At 44.2% G+C, this 19,823-nt stretch overlaps 1 protein-coding gene across 1 annotated transcript in view; it reads right to left on the bottom strand.

Annotated features, from left to right (window-relative positions):
* LOC137384384 (dynein axonemal heavy chain 17-like) overlaps positions 1 to 19,823 on the bottom strand; it is a 1,056,876-nt gene that overhangs the window by 894,079 nt on the left and 142,974 nt on the right. Inside the window, exon 11 of the mRNA XM_068058353.1 lies at positions 5,414 to 5,530. Within this exon, the coding sequence (XP_067914454.1) occupies positions 5,414 to 5,530 (117 nt within the window). The remainder of the gene's footprint in view (positions 1 to 5,413; positions 5,531 to 19,823) is intronic.

Raw genomic sequence — 19,823 nt, 5'->3', positions numbered from 1 at the left:
GATACCGTATTCCTCCATGGTCCTTGACAGTGACAGAAGACTTTCTGGCAGGGCTACCAATGCACCAAGCATTTCACTGTGCATGCCCTCCAGCCCTTTTCTGTACACTGTCCCATCGATGTCCTCGTTCAAGTCCTCTTTAGCAGAACTCATGTGAGACGGGCAATAGAGCAACCCTTTCCCCGTGCCCTGGTGGCCGGTCACTAATACCTAGTAACTCACCACGTGTAGATCTTGCCTCTATGCTACCCTCTAAAGAACACACAGTGTGAATATGTGGAGGGTGAGATCAAGTGATGGTATTTCACCATTATTAGTCTCCTGCTCCTTACTGACCAGGATGAAATTCTTGGGTATCTAAAAGGAAAAAGGATCAAGGGCAGGGCTGTGGTAAGGGAAGAGGGGGCGGGTAAGCAAGAGGTGTATGTTTACACCATCTGCCATTTTGTAAATCAGAACAGATTGTGGGATGAGGGGAAGTGAAATTTGAGAAGGCAAAATTAGGTAGGATCATATTGCCATCTTCTAAGGTTTCAGGCCTGCCACTGTCCATGGTCTAAGTTGTGGCCGCACCAATAACATCCAGCACCACCTCTTCCGTGGAGTAAGGACCAGTAGCTGTGCCAGTCTCCCGCTGGTTAGGTGTTGCTGCCTACAGTTATGTGCCACCTTGTCCTGCAAAAGAGAAAGAAGTGTGTCAATTGAGTATAGTGCAATGAGTTTGAGTGATCTTCCTGTCATAGTTGAGTAGCAGGCAGTGTGAGCAAGCTGAGAGATGTGGGTGTGTGGCTTGCAGCTAAGTGTGTGAGGGTGAGATGAAACTATGAATGTTAGGTATGAGTCATGCTTGATAATGAATGCTGGTAGGTGAGTCGGGGTGGGGGGGGGGGGTCGTTGAATGGAGCACTGTGGAAGGATATGGCATTTGAAGATGCATTCACTAACCTTGACCACTCGTGTGGGGCCACTAAACTTCTTCTTGCACTGCATCCAGGTCCTTGGAGCTAGACTGCTTGTGCTGACAGTGATAGCTATCTGCTCACAGTGCCTTCTCAGTGTCTGAGGGGCCTCCTGGCCCCCTCAGGGTAGAGGACCTGTCTCCTCCTGTGCATATTCTGCATCAAAGAACCCTGGAGCATGCTCTCCACCTTGTTGTGCCATTTTCTCTCTTGTTCCTGCTTAGAATGTCTTTCCCAGCCACTTGCAGCACCTGCTGTAGTCAAACTGCACCTCCCCTTTAAGAGATACAGGCTGACTTTAAGTAGGGCAGGATAGCTTTAAGTGGTGCTAGCCTCGCATGAGCTTCGGCCACCTTCTGAGGTGTGCAGCCACTCAGCAATGCACTTAGCACTGGATTGCATGCTACTATCATTTAAATTAGCTGGCAGCACAAAGGTTGCATGCTGCCTGGATCGTAATAAACAGGTGTGGGTTAATTGTGCATTGCAATCCCCACACCTGTTTCCATACCTTATCCAATTTTTTCCTCTTTAAATTTTACTTAAACACGATTTTCCAATTCTACCAGTGATAGAATTCCAATTCTATTATCGCTAAACTCACTGAGTTTGCACCAGGAATTGTGAATAATTATGCCAATGGAGTTAGATGGGAAAATTTAATACCATTAGTACTTGGGATCCAGATTGGTCTTAAAGCAGTGTTTACATTATGAAGATGAATGTTCACTTTATCTAATACGACTGTGAAACAACAATTTGCCTTTATGAATTCAGTGTAAGCATTCCTCAGCTGATGTTCCAAGGAATTCACTTGTTTTAATGTGGCATATCTTAGATCAGTGGTTCCTAGAATGAAAAAGGTGAAATTTAAATAGGGGGACATCTATCATTTGTATGATTGGACTCCTGCTATGGCAGGCATGTCTTCCTCCCACCCTTACATCCAATTTACAACAGAACTTAAAAGGAGTGGAAAACTAACACATGCAATCTGTACTGCAAATTCCATACCCGCTACATAGATACCATCTTACTAGACTGCTGAAATTCTGGAGCCAGTACATAAATTTGTATGGAATAAGGGGAACCATGAGAGATATCTTCCTTATCTAAATTAGCATAATCTACTGTTTAATGACTTTTACACATTTAATGTATTCAAGAGACGACTGGCTTTCACCAGGCAGGAAGACATGTTATTCTAAATAATCTAATAGTAGATTTAGGTACACTGCTTCCTCATCCTAACAGTTAGTGCAGACGTGACAGGTTAACTCTGCTCTTCTCTCCACAGATGCTGCCAGACCTGTTGAGTATTTTCAGCATTTACTGTTTTTGTTTCATGTGTTTGACTATCTAATCTTCTTTACACAAATATCACAGCTGATGACTGAGAGCTGGTTGGCTGCTGAGTGTTCATGAGACTCTTTTAATATTAAATTAACTTTTTAATTCTGAGAGAATGACTCCAAGATGCTCCTGCTTCATTATGAGCAGACACACAACAATAATGATACTCTTAAAGACCTGTCAATTGCTCTTTTTATTGGAACAGCTGATTAGCTATTTTGAAAGAAACACTTACATTTATATAGTACCTTTCAGGGTCTCAGGTCGTTATAAAGCACTTTACAGCTAATTAAGTACTTTTTGAAGTATAGTCAGTGCAACAATGCAGGAAATGGACACACAGCAAGTTCTCTCAAATAGCAATGTGATAATGACCAGATAATCTGCTTTTGTGATTTGGATTGAGGGATAAACATTGGCCAGGACACCAAGGATAACTCCCCTGCTCCTCTTCTAAATAATGTCATGAGGGGCTGTGCTGCAGATGGCCCGGAGGCTGCCACTCATTCCAAAGCTGATAGCAGACCTTTTATGCTATGCATAAGAAACCCACAGATGTGGTAGCGAATCTTCCACAACAGCTACTAAACATTCAAGGCTCCAAGGCAGGTTCCCCAACAATTTCAGTAATTTCTTGTTCTCCTAAAGCAACCTTTTTTTAAAAAGAATTATAGAATCTTACAGTGCAGAAGGAGGCCATTTGGCCCATTATTCTTCTGACAGCTCTTTGAAAGAGCTCTTTTAAAACTGATCCCAAAATCAGGATCCTTGCACTCATCAGCTGTGGTCATATGTGACATGATTCTCTGGCCTGGTGCTTCCTGCTCATCCTGTATCTATCTACACGTGCTCACGTGTATTCAATGGCTCACTGAATGTGCTTTCTAAATTCCCAGAATGAGTGGATCTGCACTGGTCTTCTGTGGTGAAATTAAGTGTTAGAGCACAAGAGGACATGCTTAATGACTCCAGTTCTGAGGATCCAAAACAGCTGAGAGTCTCATGGACACTCAGCAGCCAACCAGCTTTCAGTCATCAGCTGTGATATTTGTGTTAAGAAAATTAGACAGTCAAACACAACGTGAAACAAAAACAGTAAATGTTGAAAATGCTTACAAAAAAATATAAATTCTGATTGTAGCTCATTGCCAATAAGCCTTCACCAGAGTTGGCATAAAACTGCTGATCTATGCTATCAAGGTAGTGACTGTGTAACTGAATAGAATTTTGAGTGAAGAAAGTATAAATGGTGTAAAGTTCCTGATGTGGGATATACAGCTTGCTTTGCCACCTCCAGCTTCATCAAGGTCTCATTCCTGTTTTCTTGCAATGTGGCTGGACCTCCCCCCCCCCCCCCCCCCCACAGTTATCAGCTCCTTCTTGTTATGTGCTGCCTTTTCTTACAAAGAAGAAATATGCATTAATTTAAGACCACTGATAGCATAGTATTATGGTGTTCTCTGTTAATACTATGAAGATAGAAACTTGCAGCATGTACGTGCTGGTCACTAAAGAATTTGGCAATGAGCTGTCCTGTCCAGTCTTCTACTGAATGAGATGATATTGCGCAAGGGAAGTATTGGGAAATGCTTAGTACAAAAATGGCGAGATAGAAAGGAACAGTTCATGATCGACCATGCACAAGTTGACCCCTTTAAGTTACCACACATGCCGAGCTATGCAAAAAAAATTAAAGGGGCCGAGCACTTAGATAAATCACCCACCCACTTTTAAAAAATTTAAATGGTTCATTGCATGATATTAATAGTAATAAATATCAGCTGGCTTCGCAGTTGACAACGTTGCTCCTCCTTGTGAAATTTATTTCTTGGATTACAGGGGCCAAGTTCTCTGAACAGTGTTAAGTGCATTAATCAAATCTGCCATCCCCCGTCTTGCTCACCCAACATCTTGTTCACCCAACAGAAATTTTGATGAACGAGGCAGTCCCTCCTGAGCTCCACTTGCTGCAACAAGGGACAGGATTTTCTGTTTTCGGTCCAGACCCCAACGTTGGGGTTGAATGCGATTTCCAATTCCGCACCATGCTGGCAGCAGTAACCCAATATCAATTTTGGCTATTTGGCTAATTAGTGGCCAGGGGTTGTGCTCGCCATCGAATTACGGATGGTGGACAGGCTCCCGAGGCTGGAGGGCCAACAGGAGGCAGCCCTGTCGTCCGAGGTGAGAGCTGCCAATGCCTGCAGAGATAAAGAAAGAGGGCGCCTCACAATTGAGGCACGCTTTGAAAAGGTAAAACATTTAATTTAAAAAGGGCCTCAACTGCTTGGCCATGACCATGAAGGGCAATAGCGGCCACCCATGTGGCCCTATGGCCAAGACAGGTCGGAGGTGGGTCCCTAGTATGATGAAACATGCAACCCCCGGGACTGCCGGCAGACCGCCTTTTTTAACTGGCGTGTTTCAGGCGCTGTGTGGGTGTCTGGAGCCTGCCTGCCAACTGGAAAATTCCAGTCGGCAAGGGAGAGAGGCCTTAATTCCTTAATTGGCTACCCGTTTCTTGCGGATGGGTAGTCATTCCGTCCCTGACTCTGCCTTCCTAAAAAAGGGCCCAGGGAGCAGAATGGTGTTGGCAAACTGGCAGGCCATGTGAAATTATGCACCGGCTTGCCTCAGTTTCTGCCCTCAGCGGCCTTCGAAAATCCTGGCCAAGATTTCTACAGCTTCACGAAAACAGGTGCACCGCTTCTCCCCAGACTGTAGCCAAGCACGTCTTGAACTCCACAGTTTCTTTCTACAGGCAATATTGAAGTTGCTGCAGGCCTTCATGTTATTACCTGAAACTAGAAATGCAGGCAGGTTGAGATCCACTCAAGTAAGGAGATTTTCTATACTGAACTGTCTCAGCCCAGGATGGACAGCAAGCAAAATGTATGTAGTTCTCATCTGCATGCTGTCATAGGAGCTTAGAATGGTAATGCTGGCACCATTAAAAAGTTGCGTACCTCTTACCAGCACTATATAAAGGAGCAATGTACCATGGAAAAGTACATATCATCAAATGACATTATTTATAATAGCAAACATGCAATTGAATTTTTTGCATAGTCTCAAAAATAATTTTCATAATCCAGTTTTACCTTCACACTAGATATAATGCTTGTACAGTCACTAAATCCCTGGCAAATGATCATTCCCAACCTTCTGTCAAAATCTTCAATCTTGCTTTGAAACACTGCATAGTCTTCTTCAAAGCTCTGTATGTAAAATGCATCCAAATAAAACAATAAAGAATTATGCTTGTAAACATATCTAATAAAAAAGTTTAAATATGAATAGAGTACAAAGTTATTCTCTAAATAAATGTTTCCTCCATATAGAGTGAATGTAACTCAAAGGTCATCAGCTCCAACCACAAGAAATCATACGGCACTTCTAGCTTAAGAGTTTACATGTGATTCATCCAATAGTTCAGTTCATAGAGCCAGCATGAGCAATAACAACTTACAATTTTTTCCATTCGTTCTTGGGATGTGAGTGTCGCTGGCAAGGCCAGCATTTATTGCCCATCACTAACTGTCCTTGAGAAGGTAGTGGTGAGCCGCCTTCTTGAACTGCTGCAGTCCATCTGCTGTAGGTACACCCACAGTGCTGAGGGAGGGAGCTCCAGGATTTTGACCCAGTGATACTGAAGGAATGGCAATATAGTTCCAAGTCAGGATGGTGTGTGCCAATGCCAGAGGGAGTGAATGTTTAAGGTGGTGGATGGCTTGCCGATCAAGCAGGCTGTTTTTTCTTGGATGGTGTCGAGCTGTTGCAGCTGCACTTATCCGCCAAGTGGAAAGTCGCACTCCTGACTTGTGCATTGTAGAGGGTTTGGGAAGTCAGGAGATGAGTTATTCGCCACAGTATTCCCAGCCTCTGACCTCCTCTTGTAGCCACAGTGTTTACACGCTGGTCCAGTTAAGTTTCTGATCAATGGTAACTCCCAGGATGTTGACAATGGATGATTCAGTGATGGTGCCATCGAATATCAAATGGAGATGGTTAAATTCTCTTTTGTTGGAGATGGTCATTGCCAGGCACTTGTATGGCATAAATGTTACTTGCCACTTATCAGCAAAAGCCTGAATGGTGTCCAGGTCTTGCTGCATGTAAACATGGACTGCTTCAGTATCTGAGGAGTGGTGAATGGCACTGAACACTGTGTAATCATCAGCAAACATCCCCACATTCTGACCTTATTTTGGAGGGAAGGTCTTTAACATATTAAAACATCCCAAGGTGCTTCACAGGAGGAAAATCAGACAAAAATTAACAACGAGCCAGGTAGGTTTTAAGAAGCAACTTAAAGAGGGGTTGGAGAGGATTAGAGAGAATTCCAGAGTTTAGGGATTAGACAGCTAAAAGCATGACTGCCAATGGTGTAGCAAAGGAAGTGGAGGGTGCACGAGAGGCTGGAATTGAAGGAATGCAGAGTTGTTGGAGGGTTATAGGGCTGGAGGAGATTACAGAGAGGAACAAGGCATGAAGGAATGTGAACATTAGGGTGAGGGGCACTGGTGGGCTGCGATCCAATTTAGGGTACTAAGCACAGGGGTGTTGAGTGGACAGGATTTGATGTCAGTTAGGACATAGGCAGAGTTTTGGATAAGCATAAACTTAGAGAGGTGGAAGATGGGAGGCCAGCCAGCAAAACATTGGCATACCAAGGCCAGAGGTAACAAATGCATGGATGGGGATTTCAGCAGCAGATGGGCTGAGGCATGGCTGGAGACATTAAGGTCCCAGGTTCATATCTCAGTCAAAGCTGAGTTAGTTGTGCCTCAATTGGATCACCAGAAACTGAATATATCATCTTTTGGCATATCCAAGTTATAGCCTTTAAAATAAATAGAGGCTGATGATTCGCAATGAATTTATATGATTCATTTCCAACAATTGCCCATTACAGTGACATCTGAGAATATCAAATCAGAATTTAGCATCTTTTTTTTCTCAATATACAAGACAGAATAGAGACGTATTCAGATTTTTCCACATGGATTTGCATCTGTGAAAGCTATATTTTACTCAAGGTTATGATAGTTTCATTGCTGAACAGGTAGTGTTCTGGGGGGTCAATATGAATGATGCTAAATTACAGCTGCTTAATCCATCAATCAGGGATAATATAGACTCTTAAGGAATTCACCTGAGCAGAACATTAAGGCAGCACTGATGGTTAACTTGGAAAGGCCAGAGGAATTTTTGGAAAATAAATTAAGGTTAACTAACATAGGGGACCAATACATGGAGTGGGAAGGAGGTCCATGACAAAACAGTAACGCATATATTTTAACATTCTGGCCCGCTCACAGCAGGGCTGACTGGCAGCATATCAGCAAGTTTGAGCAATAGGGTTTTCAGTGGCTCAGTTTCCCACTTCTGGGTTTCTTATTCAATGGGGGCAGGTGGGCATGATAGCGGGCTTAAAAGTGGATAAATCCCCAGGCCCAGATGAGATGTATCCCAGGCTGTTAGATGTGGCAAGGGAGGAGATAGCAGGGGCTAGGACACAAATTTTCAAATCCTCTCTGGCCACAGGACAGGTGCCAGAGGACTGGAGGACAGCAAATGTGGTACCATTATTCAAGAAGGGTAGCAGCGATAACAGGTAATTACAGGCTGGTGAGGCTAACATCAGTTGCAGGGAAACTATTGGAAAAAATTCTGAGGGACAGGATTAATCTCCACATGGAGAGGCAGGGATTAATTAAGGATAGTCAGCATGGCTTTGTCAGGGGGAGATCATGTCTAACAAACTTGATTGAATTTTTCGAGGAGGTGACTAGATGTGTAGATGAGGGTAAAGCAGTTGATGTAGTCTACTTGGACTTCAGTAAGACATTTGATAAGGTCCCGCATTGGAGATTGGTTAAGAAGGTAAGAGCCCATGGCAACCATGGCAATTTGGCAAATTGGATCTAAAATTGGCTTAGTGGCAGGAGGCAGAGGGTGATGGTTGAGGGTTGTTTTTGCAATTGGAAGCCTGTGACCAGTGGTGTACCGCAGGGATTGGTGCTGGGACCCTTGCTGTTTGTAGTGTATATTAATGATTTAGACGTGAATATAGGAGGTATGATTAGTAAGTTCGCAGATGACATGAAAATTGGTGTTGTCATAAATAGAAATAGAATAGAATAGGAAAGCCTTAGATTACAGGAAGGTATAGATGGGCTGGTAAGATGGGCAGACAGTGGCAAATGGAATTTAATGCTGAGAAGTGTGAGGTGATGCATTTTTGGAGGACTAACAAGGCAAGGGAATTTACAATGGGTGGTAGGACCCTAGGAACTACAGAGGGTCAGAGGGACCTTGGTGTACGTGTCAATAGATCACTGAAGGCAGCAGCACAGGTAGTTAAGGTGGTTAGGAAGGTAGATGGGATACTTGTCTTTAGTAGCTGAAGCATAGAATATAAGAGCAGGGAGGTTACGATGGAGCTGAATAAAATGCTAGTTAAGCCACAGCTGGAGTTCTGTGTACAGTTCAGGTTGCCACACTATAGGAAGGATGTGATTGCACTGGAGAGAGTGCAGAGAAGATTCACCAGGATGTTGCCTGGGCTGCAGCATTTCAGCTATGAAGAGAGACTGGATAGGCTAGGGTTATTTTCCTTGAAGCAGAGGGGGGACATGATTGAGATACACAAAATTATGAGGGGCAGAGATAGGAAGAGACTTTTTCCCTTAGCGGAGGGGTCAATAACCAGGGGGCATAGACTTAAGGTAAGGGGCAGGAGGTTCAGAGCGGATTTGAGGACATTTTTTTTCACCCAGAAGGTGGTTGGAATCTGGAACACACTGCCTGAAGGGGTGGTAGAAGCAGGAACCGTCAGAACAGTTAAGAAGTATTTAGATGAGCACTTGAAACGACATAGTATACATGGCTATGGGCCAAGTGCTGGAAAATGGGATTCGAACAGATAGGTGCTTGATGGCCGACACAGACACGATTTGCCAAAGGGCCTGTTTCTGTGACTCTAACAACCTGCTCCTGATTGTTGAAGCTTCAGTATTCAAAGCAAGATTACACCGCAACTGAACTCAAACAATATCCAAAAATGAAACCAAAACTCCTGAGCCATAAACCCAGACATGTGACTTCTCTGTAAACAACTCCAATAGCCAGCAAGGCTCCTCAGGTTAATTTAACTTCATTGCCTCTTTCCGTAAGTGTTTGTTTCTAAGTGTCCTTCCAATTACTTTTTAAAAAAACAAGTTCAGCATCTCCTCACAGTCTTTTAAACACAAGTCCTCAAAAATTATTCATAATGGAAGCACCTTCATAAGAAGCTCAAAACTGAGCATCCATGAGGCACTGTGGACCATCAGCAGCAGAATTATATTCCACCACAATATGTAATTTCATGGCAAGCCTTATCCCTAACTCTACCATGAGGGAAGACAGTAGCCTCATGGCAAAGTCATTGAACTAGTAATCCAGAGGCCCAGAGCACAGGTTCAAATTCCACCACGGTAGCTGGTGGAATTTAACTTCAATTGATTAAAAAAAAATCAATAAATTCATGAAAAAATCTGGAATTGAAAGCTAGTCTCAGTAATGGTGCCATGGAACTATCAATTGTGACATGCTCACGCAAGGAGAAATCATGAACTATATAATGAACTTATGAAACAAATCCAAACAAACGAGGCACACCAAAGCAGCCCGGATTCAAACTGACCAATCAGGAGAAAGGATTGTGACCAGGGATGGCAGCGCATTCTGGAACAATCAGAGCGAAATCAGCATCAGTTTTAATTCAGTTATTGGTACAAAAATTCCATCGATTTCAGCGAAGAGGAAGGACCCTGCCTAAGGTCACCATTTTTAAAACTACATGTAGGCAGAGACTGGAATTGGTCTCGAGCTCCCTACCTGCAAAATCGAATCAAGTTTTCACCATTGAACTGTGACTAAGATAAAACAGGAGATGTCTGCAACAACGTATCCATCTTCCTGAACCTTCAGAGTTTTTTTTTCAGTGAACCAGAAAAAATGGAAAACCAGGCCTGCATGGTTTCAAATCTTCACCCCGATGTTACGGAATTGTATTTATTTTCTCCTCTGTTTGAAACAAACAGTGCACCTTTAAGACAGAAAGAGAAGCTTTTGGATTTCTGAGGCACAGTGTGCCAGCTGCATTTTGTAAAAACCAGCTGAAACCAGTTTCGAGACACTCACCAGTGAAGCGTGCTACTGAAGAAAAGATCTGTCTTTTTCTCTCAGAAAATAATTCCACAAGGAGCTACAGGCCAAGTTAATTGCCTAAGGAGGAAAAATTCCTTTGGAGACCCTTTGTATTGTTGAAGTGAAGTCTCAACTGAGAGACTGCCAGTTTTAAAATTCAAGTAGACCTATTGCCTTGCTCATCGTTGAAAGAACTGTTTGATGCCTGCTGCAACTGAAGCGTTTTGAATACCTATCTATGAAGAGACTATTTCATCAAATCCGCCTGGAGACTTTGAGTGGCATTTGATTATTTTCACATTAGGATATCTCACCCCCATCAGGAACGTAACCCACAAAGACTCATAGCCCAGTTATTTATTTATTCTTAAGAAACAGCTAATTTTTAGAAGATAATTTTTTAAAAGAAACCAGTTAACCATGATTTGTGTGTAGGTGTGTGAATGAGGTAGTTAGGTAAAATAAGAAGTTATAAGGTCATTAAACATAGGTTTATTTTAATCGTGTTTAATATTTAGTTCTAATATTGTGCAGAGCGATCGACCGTTGACATGATGTTCTCCCTTCGTCAGATACAAGAGAAATGCCGCAAACAACAGATGCCCCTCTACATTGCTTTCATTGATCTCACCAAAGCCTTTGACCTCGTCAGCAGACGTGGTCTCTTCAGACTACTAGGAAAGATTGGATGTCCACCAAAGCTACTAAGTATCATCACCTCATTCCATGACAATATGAAAGGCACAATTCAACATGGTGGCTCCTCATCAGACCCCTTTCCTATCCTGAGTGGCGTGAAACAGGGCTGTGTTCTCGCACCCACACTTTTTGGGATTTTCTTCTCCCTGCTGCTTTCACATGCGTTCAAGTCCTCTGAAGAAGGAATTTTCCTCCACACAAGATCAGGGGGCAGGTTGTTCAACCTTGCCCATCTAAGAGCGAAGTCCAAAGTACGGAAAGTCCTCATCAGGGAACTCCTCTTTGCTGACGATGCTGCTTTAACATCTCACACTGAAGAGTGCCTGCAGAGTCTCATCGACAGGTTTGCGGCTGCCTGCAATGAATTTGGCCTAACCATCAGCCTCAAGAAAACGAACATCATGGGACAGGACATCAGAAATGCTCCATCCATCAATATTGGCGACCACGCTCTGGAAGTGGTTCAAGAGTTCACCTACCTAGGCTCAACTATCACCAGTAACCTGTCTCTAGATGCAGAAATCAACAAGCGCATGGGAAAGGCTTCCACTGCTATGTCCAGACTGGCCAAGAGAGTGTGGGAAAATGGCACACTGACACGGAACACAAAAGTCCGAGTGTATCAAGCCTGTGTCCTCAGTACCTTGCTCTATGGCAGCGAGGCCTGGACAACGTATGTCAGCCAAGAGCGACGTCTCAATTCATTCCATCTTCGCTGCCTCCGGAGAATACTTGGCATCTGGTGGCAGGACCGTATCTCCAACACAGAAGTCCTCGAGGCGGCCAACATCCCCAGCTTATACACACTACTGAGTCAGCGGCGCTTGAGATGGCTTGGCCATGTGAGCCGCATGGAAGATGGCAGGATCCCCAAAGACACATTGTACAGCGAGCTCGCCACTGGTATCAGACCCACCGGCCGTCCATGTCTCCGCTTTAAAGACGTCTGCAAACGCGACATAAAGTCCTGTGACATTGATCACAAGTCGTGGGAGTCAGTTGCCAGCATTCGCCAGAGCTGGCGGGCAGCCATAAAGGCGGGGCTAAAGTGTGGCGAGTCGAAGAGACTTAGCAGATGGCAGGAAAAAAGACGGAGGCGCAAGGGGAGAGCCAACTGTGTAACAGCCCCGACAAACACATTTTTCTGCAGCACCTGTGGAAGAGCCTGTCATTCTTGAATTGGCCTTTATAGCCACTCCAGGCGCTGCTCCACACACCACTGACCACCTCCAGGCACTTACGAATTGTCTCTCGAGATAAGGAGGCCAAAGAAAAAAAAAAGAAAAAATAGTTAATTTGTTGTTGTCTAAAGATACCTGGTTTGGTCTGTTTTATTCTGGGGGTTACTAGAGAGTTAATTTGGCTGTTTTCCAGTTGGGTGGGAAAACTTTAATAATATGCTGCGACATGTGGAGTGATGAGACAGCAAACTCTTTTTAAAACCATCAGCACCTCACAGTATTTTCAGCGAGTTGTAAATGGTTGCTTTTCAGACTGGTAGACAGTGGTGTTCCCCATGGGTCAGTGCTGGGACTACTGCTTTTTTTGATATATATAAATGACTTGGATCTTGGAATACAGAGTAGAATCTCAAAATTTGCTGATGACACCAAACTTGGCGGTGTGACAAACAGGGCGAATGATATGAACCATCTAAAACGGGACATATATAGAATGGGCGGAGAGGTGGCAGATGGAATTTAATACTGACAATGTGAGGTGATGCATTTTGGCAGAAGGAATAGGGAGAGGCAATATATAGTTAATGGTACAGTTTTAAACAGCGTGCAGGAACAGAGGGATCTGGGAGTGCATGTGCATCGATCTTTGAAGGTGGAAGGACATATTGAGAGTGGTTAGTAAAGCCTATGGGATCTTGAGATTCATAAATGGAGGTATTGAGTACAAAAGGAGGAAAGTTATGCTGAACCTTTATAAAGCTCTATCTAGGCCCAAACAGGAGTATTGCATCCAGTTGTGGTCACCACACTTCAGGAAGGATGTGAAGGTCCGTGAGAGGGTGCAGAGGAGATTTACCAGAATGGTTCCAAGGATGGAGAATTTTTGTTATAAGATTCAATTGGAAAAGCTGGGTTTGTTCTCCTTAGAACAAAGGAGATTGAGGGGACATTTAATAGATCTGTACAAGATTATGATAGGCTTAGGTAAGTTAGACAAGGAAAAGCTGTTCCCATCAACAAATGGTACAAGGACTAGGAAACATAGATTGAAGGTTTTGGGTAAAAGATGCATGGGGAATATGAGGAAGCACTTTTTTTTGCGCAGCAGGTGGTAATGACTGGAACTCTCTGTCCACAAGGGTGGTGGAAGCAAAGACAGTTAATGACTTCAAGAAGAAGTTGGATGGCCACCTGAGAGAAATAGATTTGCAGGGCTATGGGGATCAAGCGGGGGAGTGGACTGACTGCACAGCTCCGTGGAGAGTGGGCATGGACTTGATGGGCCGAATGGCCTCCTTCTGTGCCGTGAATGACTCTATGACTTTCTGTTTTTATTTCAGATTTGCAGCATCCGCAGTATTTTGCTTTTATTGTTTCATTCACTACTGCTTCTCTTCAAGGAATGTCTATCTTGAATAAGTTCTGATCTCTCTTGACAGGATTCCCATTTGTCTCTTTCCCTTTTGTTCTTCTTCCCCCCACCCCACCCCACCCCACCCCCCACTTTCACTTGCTCAAAGCCCATTACATTTCTAACCTTTGCCAGTTCTGATGAAAGATCACAGACCTGAAACGTTTACTCAATATCTCTCTCCACAGATGCTGCCAGACCTGCTGAGTATTTCCATCACTTTCTGTTTTCATTACATGGATGTGGGGATTCTGCTCAAAATGCTCCCATTCCTCTCACCTTGTCCTGCCTCATTCAGAGCTCCATATGCTGCCTCCTATCCCAATGGCTGAGTCTACCACTGTACAGGAGCAGGTAGGCAGCCTTTGGTGGGGCTGTCACAGGCTCCAAGACCCAGAAGACATTGGCCATGAGCATCTCAGCAGTCAAAGGAGAGAAGCATGTAGGCTGCCTCTACCTCTGCTGATGCCACAGGGAATGCAACTCCCAGAAATAACAGCAAAAGGGAGAAAGGATGTGTAGTTATACAAATGCAATCATTTGGGTATTACCACTGTGTTACATTGTCATATTTCAGTTCAATGTTTATGAACCATAAATCTTATTTCAAGACTTCATTGTCCAGCCACTAAGTGGCCTTTTATGAAAAATGGTATGACAAGAGTAAAAGACGAGAAATGGGTGTCTGAGAGAGGGATGGAAAGTTGACTGTGAGGTGCTGGGGACTGTGGGGCAGAAGACAGTGAGATCAGAAGGGGTGTGTCAGATGGTTGCACTGCATCAGATTTGCTGAAGTGTGCCTGAATCAGTCCACTACAGATATCCCTGGATGCTAAGTGAGAAGTTGCGGGTGCACTCGCCACATCAGGCTCTTCTTCCTTCTGTTCCTCTGTTGCTCTTTCACCTCATTCTCCGAATATGCAGAGCGGCCATCACCTGCCTGCTCCTGCAACATACAAACACACAAATTAGGAGCAGGAGTAGGCCAGTTGGCCCTTCGAGCCTGCTCCGCCATTCAATAAGCTCATGGCTGAACTAATTGCACCACGTTTCCACCTACCCCCGATAAGCTTCCACCCCCTTGCTTATCAAGAATCTATCTAACTCTGCCTTAAAAATATTCAAAGGCTCTGCTTCCACCACCTTTTGAGGAAGAGAATTCCAAAGACTCATGACCCTCTGAGAAAAAAATTCTCCTCATCTCTGTCTTAACTGGGTGACCCTTATTTTTAAACAGTGACCCCTAGTTACAGATTCTCCCACAAGGGAAAACATCCTTTCCACATCCACTCTGTCAAGACCCCTCGGGATCTTACATGTTTCAATCAAGTCACCTCTTACTCGTCTAAATTCCAACGGATACTAGCCTAGCCTGTTCAATCTTTCCTCATAAGACAGCCCGCCCATTCCAGGTATTAGTCTAGTAAACCTGTACTGCCTCCAATGCATTTACATCCTTCCTTCAATAAGGAGACCAGTACTGTACACAGTGCTCCAGATGTGGTCTCACCAATGCCCTGTATAGCTGAAGCATAACCTCCCTACTTTTCTATTCAATTCCCCTCGCGATAAACGATAATATTCTATTAGCTTTACGAACTACGTGCTGTACCTGTACACTAACCTTTTGCGATGCATGACACCCAGATCCATCTGCATCTCAGAGCTCAGAAATTCCTCACCATTTAGATAATATGCTTCTATTTTATTCTTCCTGCTAAAATGGACAATTTCACACTTTCCCACATTATACTCCATTTGCCAGGTCTTTGCTCACTCACTTTATCTATATCCCTTTGTATGGGGCCTTCTTATGTCCTCTTCACAACTTACTTTCCTACCTATCTTTATGTCATCAGCAAATTTAGCAACCATATCTTCGGTCCCTTCATCTAAGTCATTTATATAAATTGTAAAATGTTGAGGCCCCAGCCTCCCTGTGGCACACCACTCGTTACATCTTGCCAACCAGTAAATTACCCATTTATGCCTATGGTCTGTTTCCTGTTAGCTAAACAATCTTCTATCCATACCAAAATGTTACCCCCTACACCATGAGCTTTTATTTTCTGCAATAACCTTTGATGTGGCACCTTGTCAAATGCCTTCTGAAAATCTCAGTACAATACATCCACCGATTCTCCTTTATCCACAGCACACGGAACCCCAAACCTCGCTGCTGCCCAATGTTGTGCCAGTCTGGCAGTCTGGAAACACTTGCTGATGCATACTGAAGGGCACCCCCAGATCTGTCCAGGGTCCTGAATCAAATCTTCAGCATCCCAATGGTTTGCTCAATTACAACTCTTGTGCTCATGTGGCTTTGCTTGTACCTTTCCTGGGCATCATTGGCAGGGTTCCTCACAGGTGTCATCAGCCATGTCCTAAACGGTACATACATACAAACATACGAATTAGGAGCACATTCGGCCCCTCGAGACTGCTCCGCCATATGATAAGATCATGCCTGATCTATTGTGGTCCTGACTCTACTTTCCTGTCTACCCACTATAACCTTTGACTCCCTTGCCAATCAAGAAACTATCTGTCTTCCTTTTTCCACAACTGAGGATTCCCCCCCCCACTGTGGTTGACAGGGCCCTCAACCGTGTCCGGCCCATTTCCCGCACCTCTACCCTTCCCCTCCCTCCCATAACCGCGACAGGGTTCCCCTTGTCCTCGCTTTCCACCCATCAGCCTCCATATCCAAAGGATCATCCTCCGCCATTTCCGCCACCTCCGGCGTGATGCCACTACCAAACGCATCTTCCCCTCCCTTCCCCTGTCAGCATTCCGAAGGGAATGTTACCTCTGCGACACCCTGGTCCACTCCTCCATTACCCCCACCACCTCGTTCCCTTCCCACGGCACCTTCCCATGCAATTGCAGGAGGTGTAATACCTGCTCATTTACCTCCTCTCTCCTCACTATCCCAGGCCCCAAACACTCCTTTCAGGTGAAGCAGCGATTCACTTGTACTTCTTTCAATGTAGTACACTGTATTTGCTGCTCACAATGTGGTCTCCTCTACATTGGGGAGACCAAATGCAGACTGGGTGACCGCTTTGTGGAACACCTCCGCTCAGTCTGAAAGCATGACCCCGAACTTCAGGTTGCTTGCCATTTCAACACTCCCCCCTGCTCTCATGCTCACATCTCTGTCCTTGGATTGCTGCAGTGTTCCAGTGAACATCAACGCAAGCTCGAGGAACAGCATCTCATTTACCGATTAGACACACTACAGCCTGCCAGACTGAACACTGAGTTCAACAATTTCAGAGCATGACGGGCCCCCCATTTTACTTTTATTTTTAGTTATTTTTTTATATTGTTTTGTGTTTATTTTATCTTAGTTTGTTCAGTTTGCCTACCCACTGTTTTTTTCATGTTTGTGCTTGTGGCTGTTCAGTTTTCAGTCCATTAACACCCTATCTGTACTAATGCTTTGTCTTTCAACACACCATTAACATATTGTTTGCCTTTGCTCCATGACCTTCTGATCAGTTATTCTCTGTGACCTTGTCCTATCAACACCTTCTCCTTTGTTATCTCTTGCCCCACACCCGATTTACATTTCTAATTCTTTCACATTTCTAATATCTGATAGTTCTGAAGAAGGTTCACTGACCTGAAACATTAACTCTGCTTCTCTCTCCACAGATGCTGCCAGACCTGAGTATTTCCAGCATTTCTTGTTTTTATTTAAGAAACTATCTAACTCAGCCTTAAAAATATTCAATGACCTAGCCTCCACTGCTCTCTGGGGAACAGAATTCCACAGACTAACAACTTTCTGAGAGAAAATATTTCTCATCTCCATCTTAAATGGGAGACCTCTTATTTTCAAACTGTGGCCCCTAGTTCTAGTGTCTCCCATAAGGTGAACCATCCTTTCAGCATCCACCCTGTCAAGTCCCCTCAGGAACTTGTATGTTTCAATAAGATCACCCCTCATTCTTCTAATTTCCAATGGATACAGGCCCACTGCCCAACCTTTCATTATAAGATAAACCCTTCATCCCAGGAATCAGTTGAATGAACCTTCGCTGAACTGCTTCTAATGCAATTCTATCCTTTCTTAAGTAAGGAAACCAAAACTGTATGTAGTATGCCAGGTGTGGTCTCACCAAAGCCCTGTACAACTGTAGCAAAACTTCCCAACCTTTATATTCCATTCCCCTTGCAAAAACAACAACATTCCATGGGCTGAATGGCCTCCTTCTGTACCATAACTTTTCTATGATACTGTGATTCATTTGCCTTCCTAATCACTTGCTGTACCTGCATACTAACTTTTTGTGAATCATGTACCAGGACGCCCAGATTCCTCTGTACCGCAGAGTTCAGCAATCTCTCCATTCTGCAATCTCTTCATTTAAATAATGTACTGCTTTTCTATTCTTCCTGCAAAAGTGGACAAGATGACATTTTCCCACATTATACTCCACTGTCTCTGCTTGGAGGTGCAAATATCTTTCGTAGACATGACAGGCACTGACTGAAGGTATCCTGACAGCTTCCTGGGTACCTTGCACAGACATGCATGATGATGGTTGCGTACCAACTGAGCATTGACGGAAATCTTTTTTGGCTGATGAATACTGCTGGGTGTTCTGAGAGCAGGTTGATTGCCATATGTGTGCAATCTATGACTCCCTGGACCTGTGAGAATCCAAACAGAGCAGCAAATTCGAGGAGCTTCTCATTATGACTGGCCTCATCAGTGACAAAGTGCCCATAAGTGGCGGCCCTGGCAAACATGGCATCCATCACCTGGGAGATGACTGGTGTGAAGCTGATTGTGAGATTTTACAAAGGTCACCAGCAGATTCTTGAAGGAACTTGAGGTGAAGAAATGCACGGCTGTGGCGAGCTTGACTGTCACTGGCAATGCGTGCGCACCTGCTCCACTTGGAAAGAGGTCATCTTTCAGGAGGCTGCAAATATCAGCAGCCACCCAACAGGAAAGTCTGAACCTCCTGAGGTACCAGTCCTATGTCATGTCCAGAAAGCTATTCCTCTGCCTAAATACTCTGTATTGGGGTATCGCCCCTGTAAGCTGGAGCTCTGTGTTCATCCCCTCCTGTGGAACAGAAGATGGCTGAGGAGAAGGCTGTTGCTGCTCTTACAGCTGATACTTCTGCTATTTTTTTTAAATTCTTTCATGGGATGTGAGCATCGCTGGCAAAGCTGCAATTTATTGCCCATCCCCAATTTCCCTTTCAAAGGTGGTGGTAAGCCACCTTCTTGAACCATTGCAATCCAAATGGTGTTGGTATACCCACAGTGCTGTTTTTATGCAGCAACCTTACTTCGGTTGTGGGTAAAATGTTGGAAAAGGTTATAAGAGATAGGATTTATAATCATCTTGAAAAGAATAAGTTCATTTGCGATAGTCAGCACGGTTTTGTGAAAGGTAGGTCGTGCCTCACAAACCTTATTGAGTTTTTCGAGAAGGTGACCAAACAGGTGGATGAGGGTAAAGCCGTGGATGTGGTGTATATGGATTTCAGTAAGGCGTTTGATAAGGTTCCCCACGGTAGGCTATTGCAGAAAATACGGAAGTATGGGGTTGAAGGTGATTTAGAGCTTTGGATCAGAAATTGGCTAGCTGAAAGAAGACAGAGGGTGGTGGTTGATGGCAAATGTTCATCCTGGAGTTTAGTTACTAGTGGTGTACCGCAAGGTTCTGTTTTGGGGCCACTGCTGTTTGTCATTTTTATAAATGACCTGGATGAGGGTGTAGAAGGGTGGGTTAGTAAATTTGCGGATGACACGAAGGTCGGTGGAGTTGTGGATAGTGTCGAAGGGTGTTGTAGGGTACAGAGGGACATAGATAGGCTGCAGAGCTGGGCTGAGAGATGGCAAATGGAGTTTAATGCGGAGAAGTGTGAGGTGATTCACTTTGGAAGGAGTAACAGCAATGCAGAGTACTGGGCTAATGGGAAGATTCTTGGTAGTGTAGATGAGCAGAGAGATCTTGGTGTCCAGGTACATAAATCCCTGAAAGTTGCTACCCAGGTT

This window comes from Heterodontus francisci, chromosome 26 (assembly GCF_036365525.1).
Source record: "Heterodontus francisci isolate sHetFra1 chromosome 26, sHetFra1.hap1, whole genome shotgun sequence".
In the NCBI taxonomy this organism is placed as follows: Eukaryota; Metazoa; Chordata; class Chondrichthyes; order Heterodontiformes; family Heterodontidae; genus Heterodontus; species Heterodontus francisci.
Note: the sequence above shows the minus strand (reverse complement) of the source record. Positions and strands in the feature narration are given on the sequence as shown.